At 44.7% G+C, this 15,369-nt stretch overlaps 1 protein-coding gene across 2 annotated transcripts in view; it reads right to left on the reverse strand.

The window, feature by feature from the left end:
* Nucleotides 1-12,678, reverse strand: part of Acpp (acid phosphatase, prostate) — a 43,772-nt gene extending 31,094 nt beyond the window's left edge. Inside the window, exons 1-4 of one of the 2 annotated variants that reach the window (XM_021207536.2) lie at nucleotides 12,509-12,678; nucleotides 2,944-3,039; nucleotides 878-964; nucleotides 285-437 (exon numbers count right to left, since the gene is read on the reverse strand). In XM_021207536.2, the coding sequence (XP_021063195.1) occupies nucleotides 285-437; nucleotides 878-964; nucleotides 2,944-3,039; nucleotides 12,509-12,625 (453 nt within the window). In that variant the 5' untranslated portion in view covers nucleotides 12,626-12,678. The remainder of the gene's footprint in view (nucleotides 1-284; nucleotides 438-877; nucleotides 965-2,943; nucleotides 3,040-12,508) is intronic. The other variant, XM_021207537.1, reaches the window with a different exon arrangement.
* Between the last annotated feature and the right edge of the window lie 2,691 nt (nucleotides 12,679-15,369).

Genomic DNA, 15,369 nt, shown 5'->3' on the forward strand with positions numbered 1-15,369 from the left:
CTTTGGGTATTTGGGGGGAAACCTATGTTGGGCTCTAAAATCTTAAGAATTGAAGGCAGAACACTGGTGTGTGTGTGTGTGTGTGTGTGTGTGTGTGTGTGTGTAGACAGAGAGAGGGAAATTACCAAAAGTTGGAATGGCAATAAAGCAAAGTAAACCCAAGGAAAAACTCAGCTCCTAGCCTTGCTTGTCTGGGCCCTTGCATGTCCTGTGTATCCAGCCTGCTTAATCTGCAAGCCCCCCGTAGCCTGATTGTCTCCTCCTGGATGACCCAGGGTACTGACCCGATCCTCAGAAAGAGACACGGTGTGCACTGGGATGGGCTGCCAGAGCAGTCTGGGATTCCAGATGCTGATCCCCTCTGGAGGAAACAGGGCTGCAAGGTTTGTCATAGCACTCATCAAAGTCCTGTCGACATCTGTGCTCCGGATATAAATCTAGAGTGGGAGAATTCAATGCAGATGGAAAATTAGAGAAAACTCGAGGTTTTCTTTCCATGGGGTTGACAGGGTGTCAGGGAGAAGAGCTGGAAAGGGGCATAAGATATCAGCAAGCACTATGGGACCATCATCATCCTATCTGTCATGGGAGGGATAGGACTAGGAAAATGCAGTGAGATGAAGCAATCTGTAGGCCAACAGTTGACCCGTGACATTAAGCCAAAGTATTTACACAGGTACCCATAAAAACTTGAACTAAGATTCACCAATTTTTAGCGAAAATAGTCCCACAAAAAGAAGTACAATTATAAACAAGACCTCCGACTTATATAAATTCTCTAGAAAAATAGGCAGAGGTGTAAATTCGTCATATGCATGAGGAATTATTTTAATTTTGTTTGGGAGTCAAGGTTCAAAGTTCTGGTCCCCCAACTTACCTGATCATGCTTATAAGTGTCGTTCAAGAATCTTCCATATCTTTTCCTTATATAACTTCCAAGTTCGAAGTGCTGTTCCATGCCCCACTATGGGGAAAGAAAATAAAAAGGAAGGTTCAGAAAAGTAGCCATTATCATAGAAATGCGTCTCTTCTTGTTATATACAACATGATGATCCTGGTGTACATCACAGTTCTGCAGTAAAACCACCTATTTAAACTAAGGTAAGAGGGAACAGTTGCTGTAGTTAGGACTCCCCGAGAATATTCCTTCATCTTTGTTAGCACACAACGTAGAGGCTTGTGCATAGCAAGCATCAGTTGATAGTTGGTGATTTATCTAGGTAAAGCTTCATCTCAGGTGTGACAGAGGGAACCACGAAGGCAGAACATTCAAAGTGACTGGATGACCTCTTGGTAGGGATTTTTGTGAATGAAATCCAGCCATCTGTTGAAGTTGAGCTGGCTGAATCTTAAGGTCCCTTTCAACCTTATTAGCAAATGGACTGATTTATTACAAACACTGTCTGTTGCTGGCTCATTAAAAAAAAAAAAAAGGTCTCGTAACTCGGGGTGTGGTTTCTGGATCTGCAGGACTGGTATCACTTGGGAGCGTGTTAAAATCAAACTCTTGGGTTCTACTCTTGCTGTATTGAGTTAGACACTTTGGGAGTGGGGCTCAGAAATCTTTTTTTAGAAAATATTTATTTTTATAATTTTATGTGCATGCGTGCTTTGCCTGCACGTGTATCTGTGCAGCATACGCGTGCCTGGTACCCACAGAGATCATGAGATCACATCCTCTGGAGTTAAAGATGGTTGTGAGCCATCATGTGGGTGTCACTGACTAGATCTGAATCATCTCCCAGAACAGCAAGTGGTCTAACCACTGAACCAACCCTCCAGCCCCAGGAATCTGTCTTTAACCACCTCTCTCAGAGCGTCTGGTGGATCGTGGAGATCAGCCTTAGCTCAGTGGTTCTTGAGCATTGGCATGCAATAAAAGTATCCAAAGCACCCTTTGAACTTAGATTCCTTTGCACCTCCCGCTAAGATTCTAGCTCCCTGTATCTTGGATGTGACCTGGAATCTGTTTTTTAACAGGGACCCCAAATAATTCAGGCTCAGGGAACAATGTGCCGTGCTTTGAGAAGCACTGCATTTAGGTTTGTCGCTCATCCAGGGCCTCACCAGAGAGTCACAAGCCAGAGAGGTTGTAGTTACCCCAAGGCTACTGTTTGACAGACTTGCTCATTTGCTCATCGCTTGAAAGCATCTCTCTCATCACCTCTCATCAAAGATAAGGATAACTGTTGGGCAGGAACAATACACCATGACCCGAGTAACTGTAGAAGCAGGGGCTTTGGGTCCAACTGTCTTCTAACTTACAACCCACTTTTGGAATCTGATGGCTGCTTAAGAGATTTCTAGGGTTGAATCTGAACCTCATGATCCTCCAAAAATCTTTTGGTCTCACTGGAAAAGCATAGCAAGGAAACTGGAGCCTTGTACTAGGGAAACACCATGTGGGTCTTTGTGATGTTCTCTCATTAGAGAGAAAGATGGATAGGCTATGGTGGGAAGCGCTCTGACCTTCCGAATCCATAGATACTGGCTTTCCATGGCTCCTCTGAGTTTTAATCTCTACAAAACCATGGCTAGGGCCATGACTCTTGGCTTTGGCTGAGCAGTAAAATGAGACAATCAGGTAAGGACAGTCCAAACATCTTAACGTCCAGACCATGCCCTATGCTAATTAAATAAAATATTGTCACTGTTTAAAACATATCTCTAGACAATCTCCATGGAAACCTCTCACTCTTAAAATATAGTCAGTAGGATATATACGTCAAAGTGAAAAATCCTGTATGTGTTTTCCCTTCACTCAAAAATTTAAGCAGAGCTTTGCTCACACCTGAAATCCCTGTTCTTGGGAGGTGGGAGGAGGATGAGGGGTTTCAAGGTTACTCTTGGCTACATAGGGAGTTCAAGGTCAGTCTTGAACAGCGTTGGATATGAACTCGTCTTCAAAAAATGCAAAGTAACAACAAAGTAGATCAAACTAACCTGGGTGAGTTGGCCAAATCCTTGTGGCCACGAGGATTCCGTAATGGGGTCGGTAGGAAAGGTCTCGATGGGACCTCGGTCTCCATGCCGAAACACCTAAGAAAAGATGTGCAGCAACATTACAAATGTCACTCGTCTGTTTTGCTTCTACTTGTTGTAATAGAGTTTCTTATTTTGTCTTTTTTTTTTTTTTTTTTTTTTTTGAGCTGAGGACCGAACCCAGGGCCTTGCGCTTGCTAGGCAAGCGCTCTACCACTGAGCTAAATCCCCAACCCCTGTAATAGAGTTTCTTAAACCGTGGCCACCACCTTGTCTGTCCACTGGCATCACTTGGGAGCTTTAGAAAACTTCTAATGATGAAGTGCTCCCTCTCCAGTGAACTTGGTTTTGTTAGTTGGGCTTATGACCAAGGGTACCAGTATTCTAAAATTCTGTTCAAATAAAACTCAAGTGAAGAAGTACTAACATTGAGCTTGAGGTAATAAATTATAGCATCAAGCTGACTACTGACCACTAGGAAACAAATATACATATATGTATATGTACACGTATATATTTGGAGATAGAGTCATGTATCTAAGACAGTAGACTGGTGAGTGAGCATACAAGATCACTTGGTGCAGACAGACTGAATAGAAATATCTTTCTCTGGGGCTGGAGAGATGACTCAGTGGTTAAGAGCACTGACTGGTCTTCAGGAGGTCCTGAGTTCAATTCCCAGCAACCCCATGGTGGCTCACAACCATCTGTAATGGGATCCAATGCCCTCTTCTGGTGTGTCGGAAGAGAGTGACAGTGTACTCACATACATAAAATAAATAAAAAAGATCCTTTTTTAAAAGAAATATTTTTTCTCTTAGTTATGGCAATAGCAACAATGCTCTTTAAATTTTATGTAGAATAGTTTTGAAGTGACCCACCGGATTGTGGACACTTTGGCTCAGAGATTAGGTTTCGGAGGTTTGGGACAGATGAATTACAGATTAGGGAGATTAGGAAATCCAGGTCTCAGCACTTTAACAATACGATTTTAGATCCGTATAGACACTTTGTTATTCTTCACCGTGTTATCCTTGAACTTCTGAAACCTCGGTACTTGGATTCTAAAATATCTTTGGAGCAGCGTCCATGGAATTTTATAGTTAAAACACAAGGCAAGAAAAGCTCCCAAGAAGGAAAAGATGAAGAGTCTGACATGCAGAAAGTGTTTATTAACACAGAGGATGGTTGTACAACCCTTCGTTTGATCTGAGGTCACTTGGATTACCTACGGGGAGACCCCCCTCGTACGCAAGGGTGGAGGCTGTGTTTCAGAACAGTTCAGGAGACTCGAGAAAGGATCAACCTCAAACTTTCGTTACCTCTATGAAGGAATTCCAGGACAGCCGGGGAGGTTTCTGAATCCTATGCCGAATCTCTGGCTTCTCAGTAAACTGAGTTTTTTCTACTCCAAACCAGTAGGATATTAAAAGCTCACAGGCCAGCCTCCAGAACATAGAGGGGAACAGGGCAGTGGGTGCTAAGGATCCCTTGGGGCAGGTAGGGAAATAGAGCTTGAAAGGTCCCCTTTTCTGGCTCTTTTCTGGTGCCAGTCTGTGGGAGTGACTTGGTCATGAGCAAAAACCACCAAGGTTAGCCAGTAGTGACTCTGTGTCTACTGCCAGGCCCGTCTTAGAACTGTTGGGCTCCACTCAGTGTTCAATGAACCTTCTTAGGTCAGAGGAACTGAAACACTGACATGGGGTTCACAGATTTGTAGCCTCACCTTCGTTTTTTCAATCTCAGCACCGGACATTTTCAGGGGTAGATAATTCTCCAGTGTAGGGAGCTGCCGTGCGCACTGGCCTCTTGCTCACTAGCTGCCCATAGTACTTCCTTGTTACAGCAATTGGAAAGGCCAAACACCTCACCACTGAGCTAGCCAAAGAGAAGTCTGATAATGGGCATTCCCCCAAAACAATGAACAGCCCTGCCTGCCAGGGCACAGCCCTTCCTACTGCATCCAATGACAACAATCCTACCTCCACGTCTTCCACACTTGCTTTGGCTTGAGAAGCCGCTAAGTGCTTCTCATGTTTCATCCCCTCAACCAGTTCTGCAACTTAGCCACAGTTCTTGTTATATATATTTCCCAGTTTATTTTCATAAGCCATGAGTCCAAGCCTGCAAGCGGTAGAACTAACCAGGTATTGGCCATGTGTCTTTCACAACAGTATCTTTTTTGGTGTGTGTGTGTGTGTGTGTGTGTGTGTGTGTGTGTGTGTCTACAGGCATGCGTTTGGATGTCCTGTCCCTATGTGTACTTGGGCCCATGTGCCCATGCCTGTGTGTGCAGATGGCATTCTTTGAGCTCAGAGCTTCTCAATTCACTTGGAATATGTCCAGGCATTCTTAAGTCTACAGAGGGGGTAGTCTCTCAACTCCACTACATTATTGCTTCTGATCCCAGGCAAGTGATTCTACTTATCAAAACCTTTAGAAACAAACAAACAAAAAAAAAAAAAAAAAAAAAAAAGCGTGTTATTAGAGGTCAGAAATTTCCACAGAACTAGTGAGGACAGCAACAGAAGAGCGCCGAGACCATAAAAACCCCTCAAATATACACCCCACCGTGTTGGAAAGAGCCCTTCCGGCACTCCTTTTGACTGTTTTTGATAGAGTCTTCCTCGCTATACCTGGATCTAACTAGGTAACCCAGGCTGGTTTGAACTTGCAGCGATCCTTCTGCTTCAGCCTTCCCACTGGGCCTGCAGGTATGAGACACCATTTCTAGATTTCCTACTATCTCTCTAGAATTCATTTCTAGAATTCCTACAACTCCCTGTGGGATAGCTTGGCATTATTTCTGCATAGACCAAGTCAGCGAACAGGCTCAGAGAGATTTGATGAGCTATTGAGATCTACTGATTCCCAGGATGGCTGGTCCTCTGTTGCTGCTGGGTCCCCTGCCCCCACCCCCCATTCAGTTACTCTCTTATGAATTACAAGAACTTTCTTTTAGTTAGGGTCTCATTCTATTTCCCACACTGCCTAGTGGCCTTGACTTCTTGACCCTCCTGCCCGAGCCTCACTCCTGCTGGGATTAGATAATACCCAACCCCCACTCTATCTAACTTTTTAAAGGATTTTAAGGGTTTTGACAGTCATGTGTGTACTGAGCATAGTGTAGCCACACTCTCCATCACTTCCTCTTGTTCCTCTCCCAGGATTGCTAATGCTCTTCTTGAGGTTTTTTGTTTTTTGTTTTTGTTTTTTTTTTGTTTTTTTTTTTTTGAGACAGGGTTTCTCTGTGTAGCCCTGGCTGTCCTGGAACTCANCCGCCTGCCTCTGCCTCCCAAGTGCTGGGATTAAAGGCGTGTGCCACCACGCCCGGCTCTTCTTGAGATTTTAATAGAGTCCCTGTGGGCCTTGCCAGCTCCAGTCTGTACATAGTCAGGGCTTAACTTACAACTTCACTCTTAGGTATTTTATCATGTTTCACTGCTCTTCCCCCCAAAACCTTACCTGACCAGGTCTCTCTTTCACCCCAACGTCCTCAGCCCACATTCTTGCTAAATGTGCTTAGACATGGGAGCCCTCCTGCCTGCCCGTTCCCTGTGCTTTGGATGCCCAGCGCCTGCTTCTCCTGACACTCACTCCCGTTCTCTGCATCCAGGCTTGTCCAGGGAAACGCAAGGGCCCTTTCATACTAGGTAACCCCACGCGGTCTCTACTTTCTCTTACTGTTTTGCTTCCATCTCTAGTATTTTCTGCTTGTAGTCATTAGAACTTAAAACAAAAAATGACCTGGCTCCTCTTCTATACTATTTTCTCCTTGCTGTGACAAAATCCTTGGCAGGAACACTTCAGGAAAAAAGGGAGGTTTAACTTCAGTTCTTGGTTTGATTACGATCTATCGCGGCGGGAGCATGGAAGTAGGAAGTAGAAGCAGAAGGTCACGTTGCATATGTAGTCAAAAGTAAAGGTGGGGTGGATAAATGCTGGTGCTCGGTCAGGTTTTTCTTTTTTTTCTTTTTCTTTTTAAACTCCTCATTGTATCCAGTCTGGGGCAGTGGGCTGTAGGATGGGCCTGCTGGTATTCAGAGCATATCTTCTCTCCTCAGTTAAATCTCTCAGGAAACACTCTCGAACATTCCCAGAGTGTCCCTAGCTGAGGCCGGAGCTAGTCAAGTTGATACTGGAGCTTAACTCTGCCTCTTCGTAGGAAGTCCTTGGACGTAGAATCCCTATGGAAATGGCCACTGTCTAGGTTACAGCGACATCCAGAAGCCTGGTCTGGATGAGCAATGGACCCTGGGCTGGGTCCCCCTCCTTTAGGCTGGTGATAACACCTCCAGCCCTCTGGCTTCACGAGAGCTTTTGATTCTCATCATCATGAATTGACAAGCAATGCTGCACAATCCTGCTCTCTTCCTTCCTCCCCTGCCCTCAACTCTCCCTTCTTTCAGCCCAATTTCTGCCTTTGACTTTGGAGTAGTGAGTTTTCCCTTGGAATAGGCTTGAGTCTAACCAACCACCATGTTGCCCTTTCAGGTTTAGAACCCAAGACAGCAGAAAAACTTGGGGATGACTTCGGATCCAAACTCCAGTTGCTTGCACTCATAAACAAGCATTTTAATACTGAGCCACCTCCTTAGTCCCATTTTTCTTCTTTTAAAGAACTAAGAAATAAATCCATTAGCAGATCATTGGGATGGAAGATAGTTTGAGTAGAAACAGTGATCCCCATAGACATGCTATAAGAGGAAAGATGGACAATCAGCTGTGAAGAGAGTCAGCATGCAGCTACATCCTGCACTGGCCACGAGGACCACGGAAGAGGCCTAGCAAGCTCTTTGTCCAGGGCCCAGGAAGAACAAGAAGCCAGCAGGAAAGGGAAGTGGTGTAAACTGTGTGTTACATTGCGTGCGAGCTGTAAACAGCGGCATCTGACATTCGTTCTGGTTACCCAAGTCAAGTTTCAAACACTAGCTTTGCCAACCACTGCCCAAGCGACCCTGAGAAAACAACTAAACTCAAAGGTCCTTAAGTCTCAATTTCTCTTTCCAGGTAACCACAAAATCGTTTTCTACAGGCAAGAGCAACATAAGAATTACATGTATAGTGTGTGTGAGAACTGAGCGCACAGGATGCATACAGCCATCATAATGTATTATTATGTTACTCATGTTAGTCACACAGTAACTGTCCCATATGCTTCCTTTCTTGCTGAAAGTAGTTTGCAGCATCCAGGACATTACCTACTGAGCTTGGGAAAACAGCCTTCTCTTTCAAAAAAACATCTCTATTAATATATAATCATCTCCCCTGACTTCCATTTACCTAAGAGCCATCTTGCTTTTGCCTCTGCATTTGAGCCACTTTGCAATCTTGACATGTCTGGAGAGGCAACCTAAAATGTGTTGAGCCAAATACCGTCTCTCTAATGAGTTCAGTGCCCTGGAAGTTTGCAAAGTGTGTGGACAAACAGGTAGAGACAATTTCCTGCGCTCACAAGCTTAGATGGATGACCTCCTGCCTGGCCAATGCCAGCTCTCAGGACCACCAGCTTCTAGCACATATCTCTGCAGAACCTGCTGGTTGCCAGGGACACCCGATTCTCCTGTACGCTCATGACTAGGGAGTCACACATGAGGGAGAAAGAACAAAAAGTGGGGAGCAAAAGAACCCGCCTTTTCTTTTCCAGTGGGGTATTTTATGTAGTGGTTCTCTTCATAAGCCAAGCCATTAGTTCTAGATGATTTTCAAGAACAGGATTTATTGGATCCTAGACTGTGAAAGACAAGGTCTAAGTCTTAAAGAAATACGAACAATACAAAGACTCAACAAGAAAACCTCTTGCCTCTCCCGTAATACTGACATCATATTATATGCCTTTGGATAATTGGGAAAATTCGGTATAGGAAGTAAAGTGCCTGTCATCTGGCAGATGCCTACAACCTACTGCTTACACTTGAAATTCTACTTCAATTGAAGTTAAAAAGAAAAAAAAGGGGGAACAGGTCTTGGAAAGTCCATGCCTGTGGCCAAAGGCATAACCTCAACACGAACAATGGAGATGAAGGCCAATCAATGGTGACTTCCAACCGGAAGCCACAAAGGAACCCAATGGGGTCTGTCTACTGAGTAAAATAGCAATAGGTTTTGTGATTCTGAATCACTCACTGATACATGCTTCTCTTGTTTATACTGGGCCAAAGCCTGAAGCTAGGAAGAAAAAAAAAAGAGAGAGAGAGAGACTGAACTTAAAAGATATGTAGATATTTACTTGACCTTTTTGTGAATAAAATGAACAACTAGAACAATTAAAATGAGGCACTGCAGTGAACTGGTCACGTGAATGATTAGAGTATGGAGATTGGTGCTTGTCACAACGATCTGTACACTCAGCAGAGGGACTTAAGGACTTTTCATGCATTTCCTTGAGGATCACAACAACTCCACGAGGCGTTATTGGCCCCATTTCCAGTGATGAATCACAGACTGGTTAAGTGGCTAGCACCTGGTTGAGCTGGCCTTGCTCAACCAATGGTCTGATTCTTGGGTCTGCACTATTTGCTATGGTGATATGCAGGGTGCTGCCCAGAACCATATCAATTACTTTCTGATGCTCTCTACACACTCTACCTCCGTGGCATCCTCATCTCTCCAGTGACCCAAATTAGAAATCATGGGGGACATTAGCTATTCACCTCTTCCTGTAATATTCACAGCCAACCCACTGGATTGTGTTTGAGTTAAAACACTACCGCTGTTTTCCCATTCTGGTTGTGATCCCTGACTTTAAGTTCGGGGAACTTGAAACTCAGCTGTTTTCCTTAAGTGGCCTGGCTCTGCTCCCAGACCTGGTCAACAAGAGTTGGAACTGAGTTAATAAAAGTGCTTTTCTAGGTATCACTTTCGACGTCTATTCTAGCAAAATGCATTAGAAAACTAACTATGGGGTTGGCTGCTAAGCCTTGAGGAGAGCGCGTGAAGAAGATGGTTAGGTCCTGGAGATACACGATGGCTAGCCTCACACCCAGGTCCAACCTTGACTGGGAGACTACTCAGTCCTGGAGACTCTTTGAACCAAGAATATACTATGACTCAGGTAAAACCCTGTAGAAATAAGGTCAACCATGAAGAATAAAAGGGAGCTCCATATTGTGAGTCATTATTCCTTTCTTTATAAAGGCCCAGAGGAACAACACAGAATTTTTGTCTGTCTGACATCACCTTATTTGTTTTTCTCTGGCCGAAGGGAAAGAAAGATGCTTTACAACCCCATCCTCCCTTTCTGATAGGGTAATATGATACACGAAATCATTGTAAAAAGTAAGGTAAGTGAACATGTGCAGGAACTGAGTAGGTATACAGGGATGGGTGGGACAGGGTAGGCTGGGGACGGGTAAGCAAGACTGACCTAGAGTGATAATCACCAAAGCTGGCTGATGCTTACACTGAGACTCACAGCCTTACTATTTTTTCTCTGCAAAGTTACAAATACCAATTCTCTACAGACAGTCTGGGGAGGTGGATGCTGTCTTCATCCCAGGAAGCAGTATACAAGTAGATTCCTTCCTTGAAATCTATAGTATCTGTTAAAGATGCACTTCATTAAACACTTTAAGGAGACCCTTTTAAAACCCATAATAGAGTTCATTTTTTTCCATACAACTATTAATAAGAGGTCAAAACACAATTTCATGGGAAATTTTTGTTTTAAAAGATCATGTGTGGCAAAGCAGGGTGGTGGTGGCGCACGCCTTAAATCCCAGCACTTGGGAGGCAGAGGCAGGTGGATTTCTGTGTTCCAGGCCATCGTGGTCTACAGAGTGAGTTCCAGGACAGCCAGGACTACACAGAGGAACCCTGTCTCAGAAAAGCAAGCAAGCAAGCAAGCAAACAAACAAACAAAAAATCTTCTGAGGAATTCTCTGAATGTTCAAGGTAACTATTTATATACAATAGTCTCTACAATCAATCACCATCAAATCAAAAGAAGAAAATGAGACCTTCTGGCTGATATCGTCAGAGAGAAGTTGTCTTGTTGAGGCCAAGGAAGATGTATTAAATTGCCCACTGTTTAACATTCCTAGAAGCCACGATAGAAAACATAATGTTTGCTTTATGCAGAACTGGTTAACTTTGGAGTTGTAAGACAGCTACCTCTGTAGCTTGGTTTTTCCTTAAGGAAGAATTTACCGGCTGGTCACTGACTGTATTTTAACGGAGAGCGGAGAGGCAGACAGGAGGGAAAGGAGACCCACAACCTTAGGCAGCCAAGGCAAGTTACCTGGGCTGTGGCTGGGACTCAGAGGGCCACTCTCGTGCCTCAGAGAAGGTCGCCTTGCAGCCAGCTGTTTCCGAGCCCAGTACGGCAGGACCAACAGAACACGGCCACAATGCCACGGTCGGTCCCCGTCCTCTTCTAAGGAGCTTGTTGGCAAGGATGCCACGCATGGCAGGGAAAGAATAATGCGCATGGGTGTGCCTGCAGAAGGTACGGGGTGTCATGTTGCTTTATCGACACAAAAGCCACACAGTGGCAAGTGGCTTGATGGGTCTTTGGCTTTCTTCGATTTCGTTCCTGACTCAAGACTGGTAAAGATCGACTGGACTGAGAATCATAATTTATGTAAAATTAATGATTTTTCTGTAGAAAGGAAAGAATCTCCTCCTGAGTACCTCATACTAGCAGGGAAGGAACATCATGATTAAGCGCGAACTAAGAGGCGTCCCTTCTCTAAATCATGAAAACAGTTTCTGGGAATTCTCCTGCAGAGAGGAAGAGGAGGTGAATCCTTTGAAGGTGCTCTTATCATATTTTTTTAAATAATTATTTATTTATTATATGTATATGAGTACACTGTAGCTGTTCTTCAGACACACCAGAAGAGGGCGTCAGATCCCATTACAGATGGTTGTGAGCCATCATGTGGTTGCCAAGAATTGAACTCAGAATATCTGGAAGAGCAGTCAGTGCTCTTAACCACCGAGCCATCTCTCCAGCCCCTTCCCATATGTTTTCTTTTTTAACACCCGACTCTATATAATTTTTTCCTTGACAACAGGCAAGACACAGACCTCTTCTTTTCATGGCTTGTCGCCGTAACCATATGCACAGAAAATCATGGTTTTAATGATCAACTAAATCTTTGATCTGATAAGTCACTCTGAAACTCTGTGTTCAGTTTGTCTTTTGTGCTACCAAACATATGCCCCAGAGTCATGATAAACACGAGAGACTTAAGTTCAGAAATTGACTGGTCTTTGGTTTGCGAACTAATGATCACTGAATGGAAAGAGGCCAGGCTAGCTCCTGAACGTCTGAACTGTGCTCTACACTGAGTGTTCTCCTGAAGTAACCTGTCAGTCCGAAGGCATCGGACCTAAAGGAACAGTACCATCGACAGCACGTGAGATTGTCATCGTCCTTAAAACAAACTCCTGTGATTCCTCACTTTCCAAGTCTGAACAGTGCCTGCCCTCAGGCAGACAGCAGAGAGGAAACAAGAAACGCAACACTTGGTTTCTCTGAGTCTCTTGGAACAGGAAAAACAATGAGAAAAGGTGTACTTACCAGTGTCACAAACTTCAACTCCTTGGCTTGGCCTGGGTCCAGGCAGAGAGAAAGCAGAAGCCAGAAGCCAAGACTGAGGCTTGCTGTCGGGCTCAGGGGCAGAGGGACAGCTCTCATGGTCGGGGAGAGAGCCGCTTGGGCAGCTGTAGGAGGTGCTGCACTTCAGAAGCTGTCGGGAGGGAAGTGCCTATTTAATCAAGAGATTGACAGGAGGGCGGAGCCGCCTTCTTCCCTATTAGGATTGCAAGGAGGGTGGGGCAGGGCTTAGCATGCAAATAATGCCAGGTCATCTGTGAGTTTCTTCAGATCAGCCTCCTCCACTTCAATTAGGAGCCAGAGCAGGCGTAACTCAAGACCTCGTCTCCTGCCCAGCCTTTTCTTTTGCTTTCGGGGCACATCTTTATCTCTCCCATAGCCGGATGGTGATGCATAGCCTTTGGGAAGAAGTTCTCCCTGCCTCTGGAAGGTTTAGGATTCAGCTCAGTGTGTGAGGATGCCTCAGCGGTGGGCATGTATTGACAGGAGGAAGTTCGTTCTGCCAAACCTGGTGTCTGGTCTTAAACTCCCATGTAGCCAATAAAGGTGTTTTAAAGTGGCAGGAGAGTGAGGTCAAGGATACACAGAGGATTTCTCTTTGTGCCTGAAGGCATCTGGGATCATTGGGATCATTTGCAGCAATGCAAAGCTAGGTTTAGAGGCCCTGTAGAAAGAATACACACAAGCAATCACAAAAAGCTCACAGGGTCCCCCGCCCCCACTCCCAGCTCCTGTGACTGAACTCTTTGGGTCACAAATCAAACCAAATAGCAACAAAGGGACAATCTGTCAATATGACAATCGAGATTAACTCGAGCTGGAGGGTAAGATTGGTACGGAAGTGAATTTGGTAGAAATACATTATGTACAAGCATGAAAAAGGCACAGTGAGACCCATTATGATGTGTAACCAACACACTAATAACAAACATTAACAAATGAAACCAGAAAACAAACAAGCAAATCCAAAGAAGTCCACACTGCTTTGCTGTGTTGACAGTCATGCACTTTGGTGATGACCCTTTCATTCTGACGAAGACACACCCTTGACTCTCTAGCCATGACCTCACTGGGACTCTGTGAAAGATGGTATGCACTGAAGAAACTTGGCTTTCTGTATTTTTTTTTCCCCTCACCCTGGCAGTCTCATCCTACAGGAAACAACATCAGCTGGAGAGGCACAGTGAGGATCTGCAGGTGATGTGGGCGGAGCGACCCGCTGTGGTGTTTCCACCCCAAGGACAGAGGGAGAACAATGGTTTGCCCACAACATCCTCAGCATTTCATCAAACTGGACTGGTTGTATCGAGGTGTGGTCATAGGAAGCCCTGGAAGGCGGTGTGTGGGAAAGCTGTGGCTCTTCTGGTATGGAAAGTAAGAATTTGTGTATGTGTGGTAGGATTATGCATTTAGAGGGCCGTTTGGTCTTTTCTTTGCCGGTTGTATTCTCCATCAAATAGTTCCATTATGATCTTCACCCAGTGAGAGGCTGAGAAGGGTGCACGGCAAAGGGGGGTGAAGACAGAGACTGCTCAGCATTGTGGTTTGCAATGCCCTCTATAACCTCATGAATTTAGACACCGGGCTACCCAGCTTGTGTCGCGTCGCTGTTTTCAAACATTGTGAAACCCCGGGAGGAAGTGAAGCCTCGCTGCAAGAACTAGGTCACTAGGGACAAGCCTTGAGGTTTCGTAGCTGGGCACAACTCCCGGCTCACTCTTGTCTTCCTGTTCTGTCAAGATGCAAAGAGTCTTAATTGTGTAGTCCTGCCGCAATGATGGGCTGTAACTCCTTACTACTTAAGTCCATACCAAGCATTTGTCTCTTGTGTGGCTTCCTGTAAGGTAACTCATCACAAGAACTAAAGCAACTAGAACAACCCTGCCAGGGCAGACCTGCAGTGTTCTCTTGGTAACCTAAAGGCGTATCCACCAGCTACAGTTCACACAGGCTTAGTTCTGGATCCCCCCAGTTCTGCTGAGCATCCTAGGTTCTCAGGTTTCAGCCTCCTTTCTTTCTGTCTCCTTTCTCTTTCTTGTTCCACACTTGGGTCATTCTTAGAACTATGGTAGTTAATGACCTTCGCCCTTACTGATAAAAGCTGCGGTTCAGTGAGCTCTGTCTGCTTCATAAACTGGGTAAACATTTCTAATCCTTAGTTTCTCTGATATCGCCTTTGGGGTTTTCTAGCCCCCTCCCCCAAACAATAACATTTTAGGAAACATGAAATATTAGCCTGTCTGTGTGTGTGTGTGAAAAACTGTAAAACTTCCATTTACCACAAGGGATACAATGTGTCTCTCTTCCACACCTTGTAAAACCTTTATGTAAATGTTTTAATCCTTCCACCCCCAACAGTTAAGACTTTTGTTTACCCAAAGGCCTTGCCTCACCCCCAAATTTAACCCCCCCACACACCTTTCCTTCATTTCCTTCCCACAGATTCTTTAGAAATGAGGCAATCAAGGAAGACTGTGAGGGTGGACTCCAACCAATGAGGGAAAGACAGTCATCAAAAACCAAAGGGACATCAGGTCCCTGTTTACCCTCATGCTTTAGCCTGTGGTGCACCCTCTCATCACAAGCACACTGTTACCTGGTCCAGACACTTTAATTGGAGTGGCGGTTTCTTTCTTTGTGACTCTGAAGTTATTCCTGACATCAAGAGCAAGGCTTTCTTAAAGACAGAACCAGGGAAAAGGATGCTGGAACAGAAACCTCTCTAATACAATTTCTTCTTCTTCTTCTTCTTCTTCTTCTTCTTCTTCTTCTTCTTCTTCTTCTTCTTCTTCTTCTTCTTCTTCTTCTTCTTCTTCTTCTTTTTT

Source organism: Mus pahari, chromosome 10 (genome assembly GCF_900095145.1).
Source record: "Mus pahari chromosome 10, PAHARI_EIJ_v1.1, whole genome shotgun sequence".
Taxonomy (NCBI): Eukaryota; Metazoa; Chordata; class Mammalia; order Rodentia; family Muridae; genus Mus; species Mus pahari.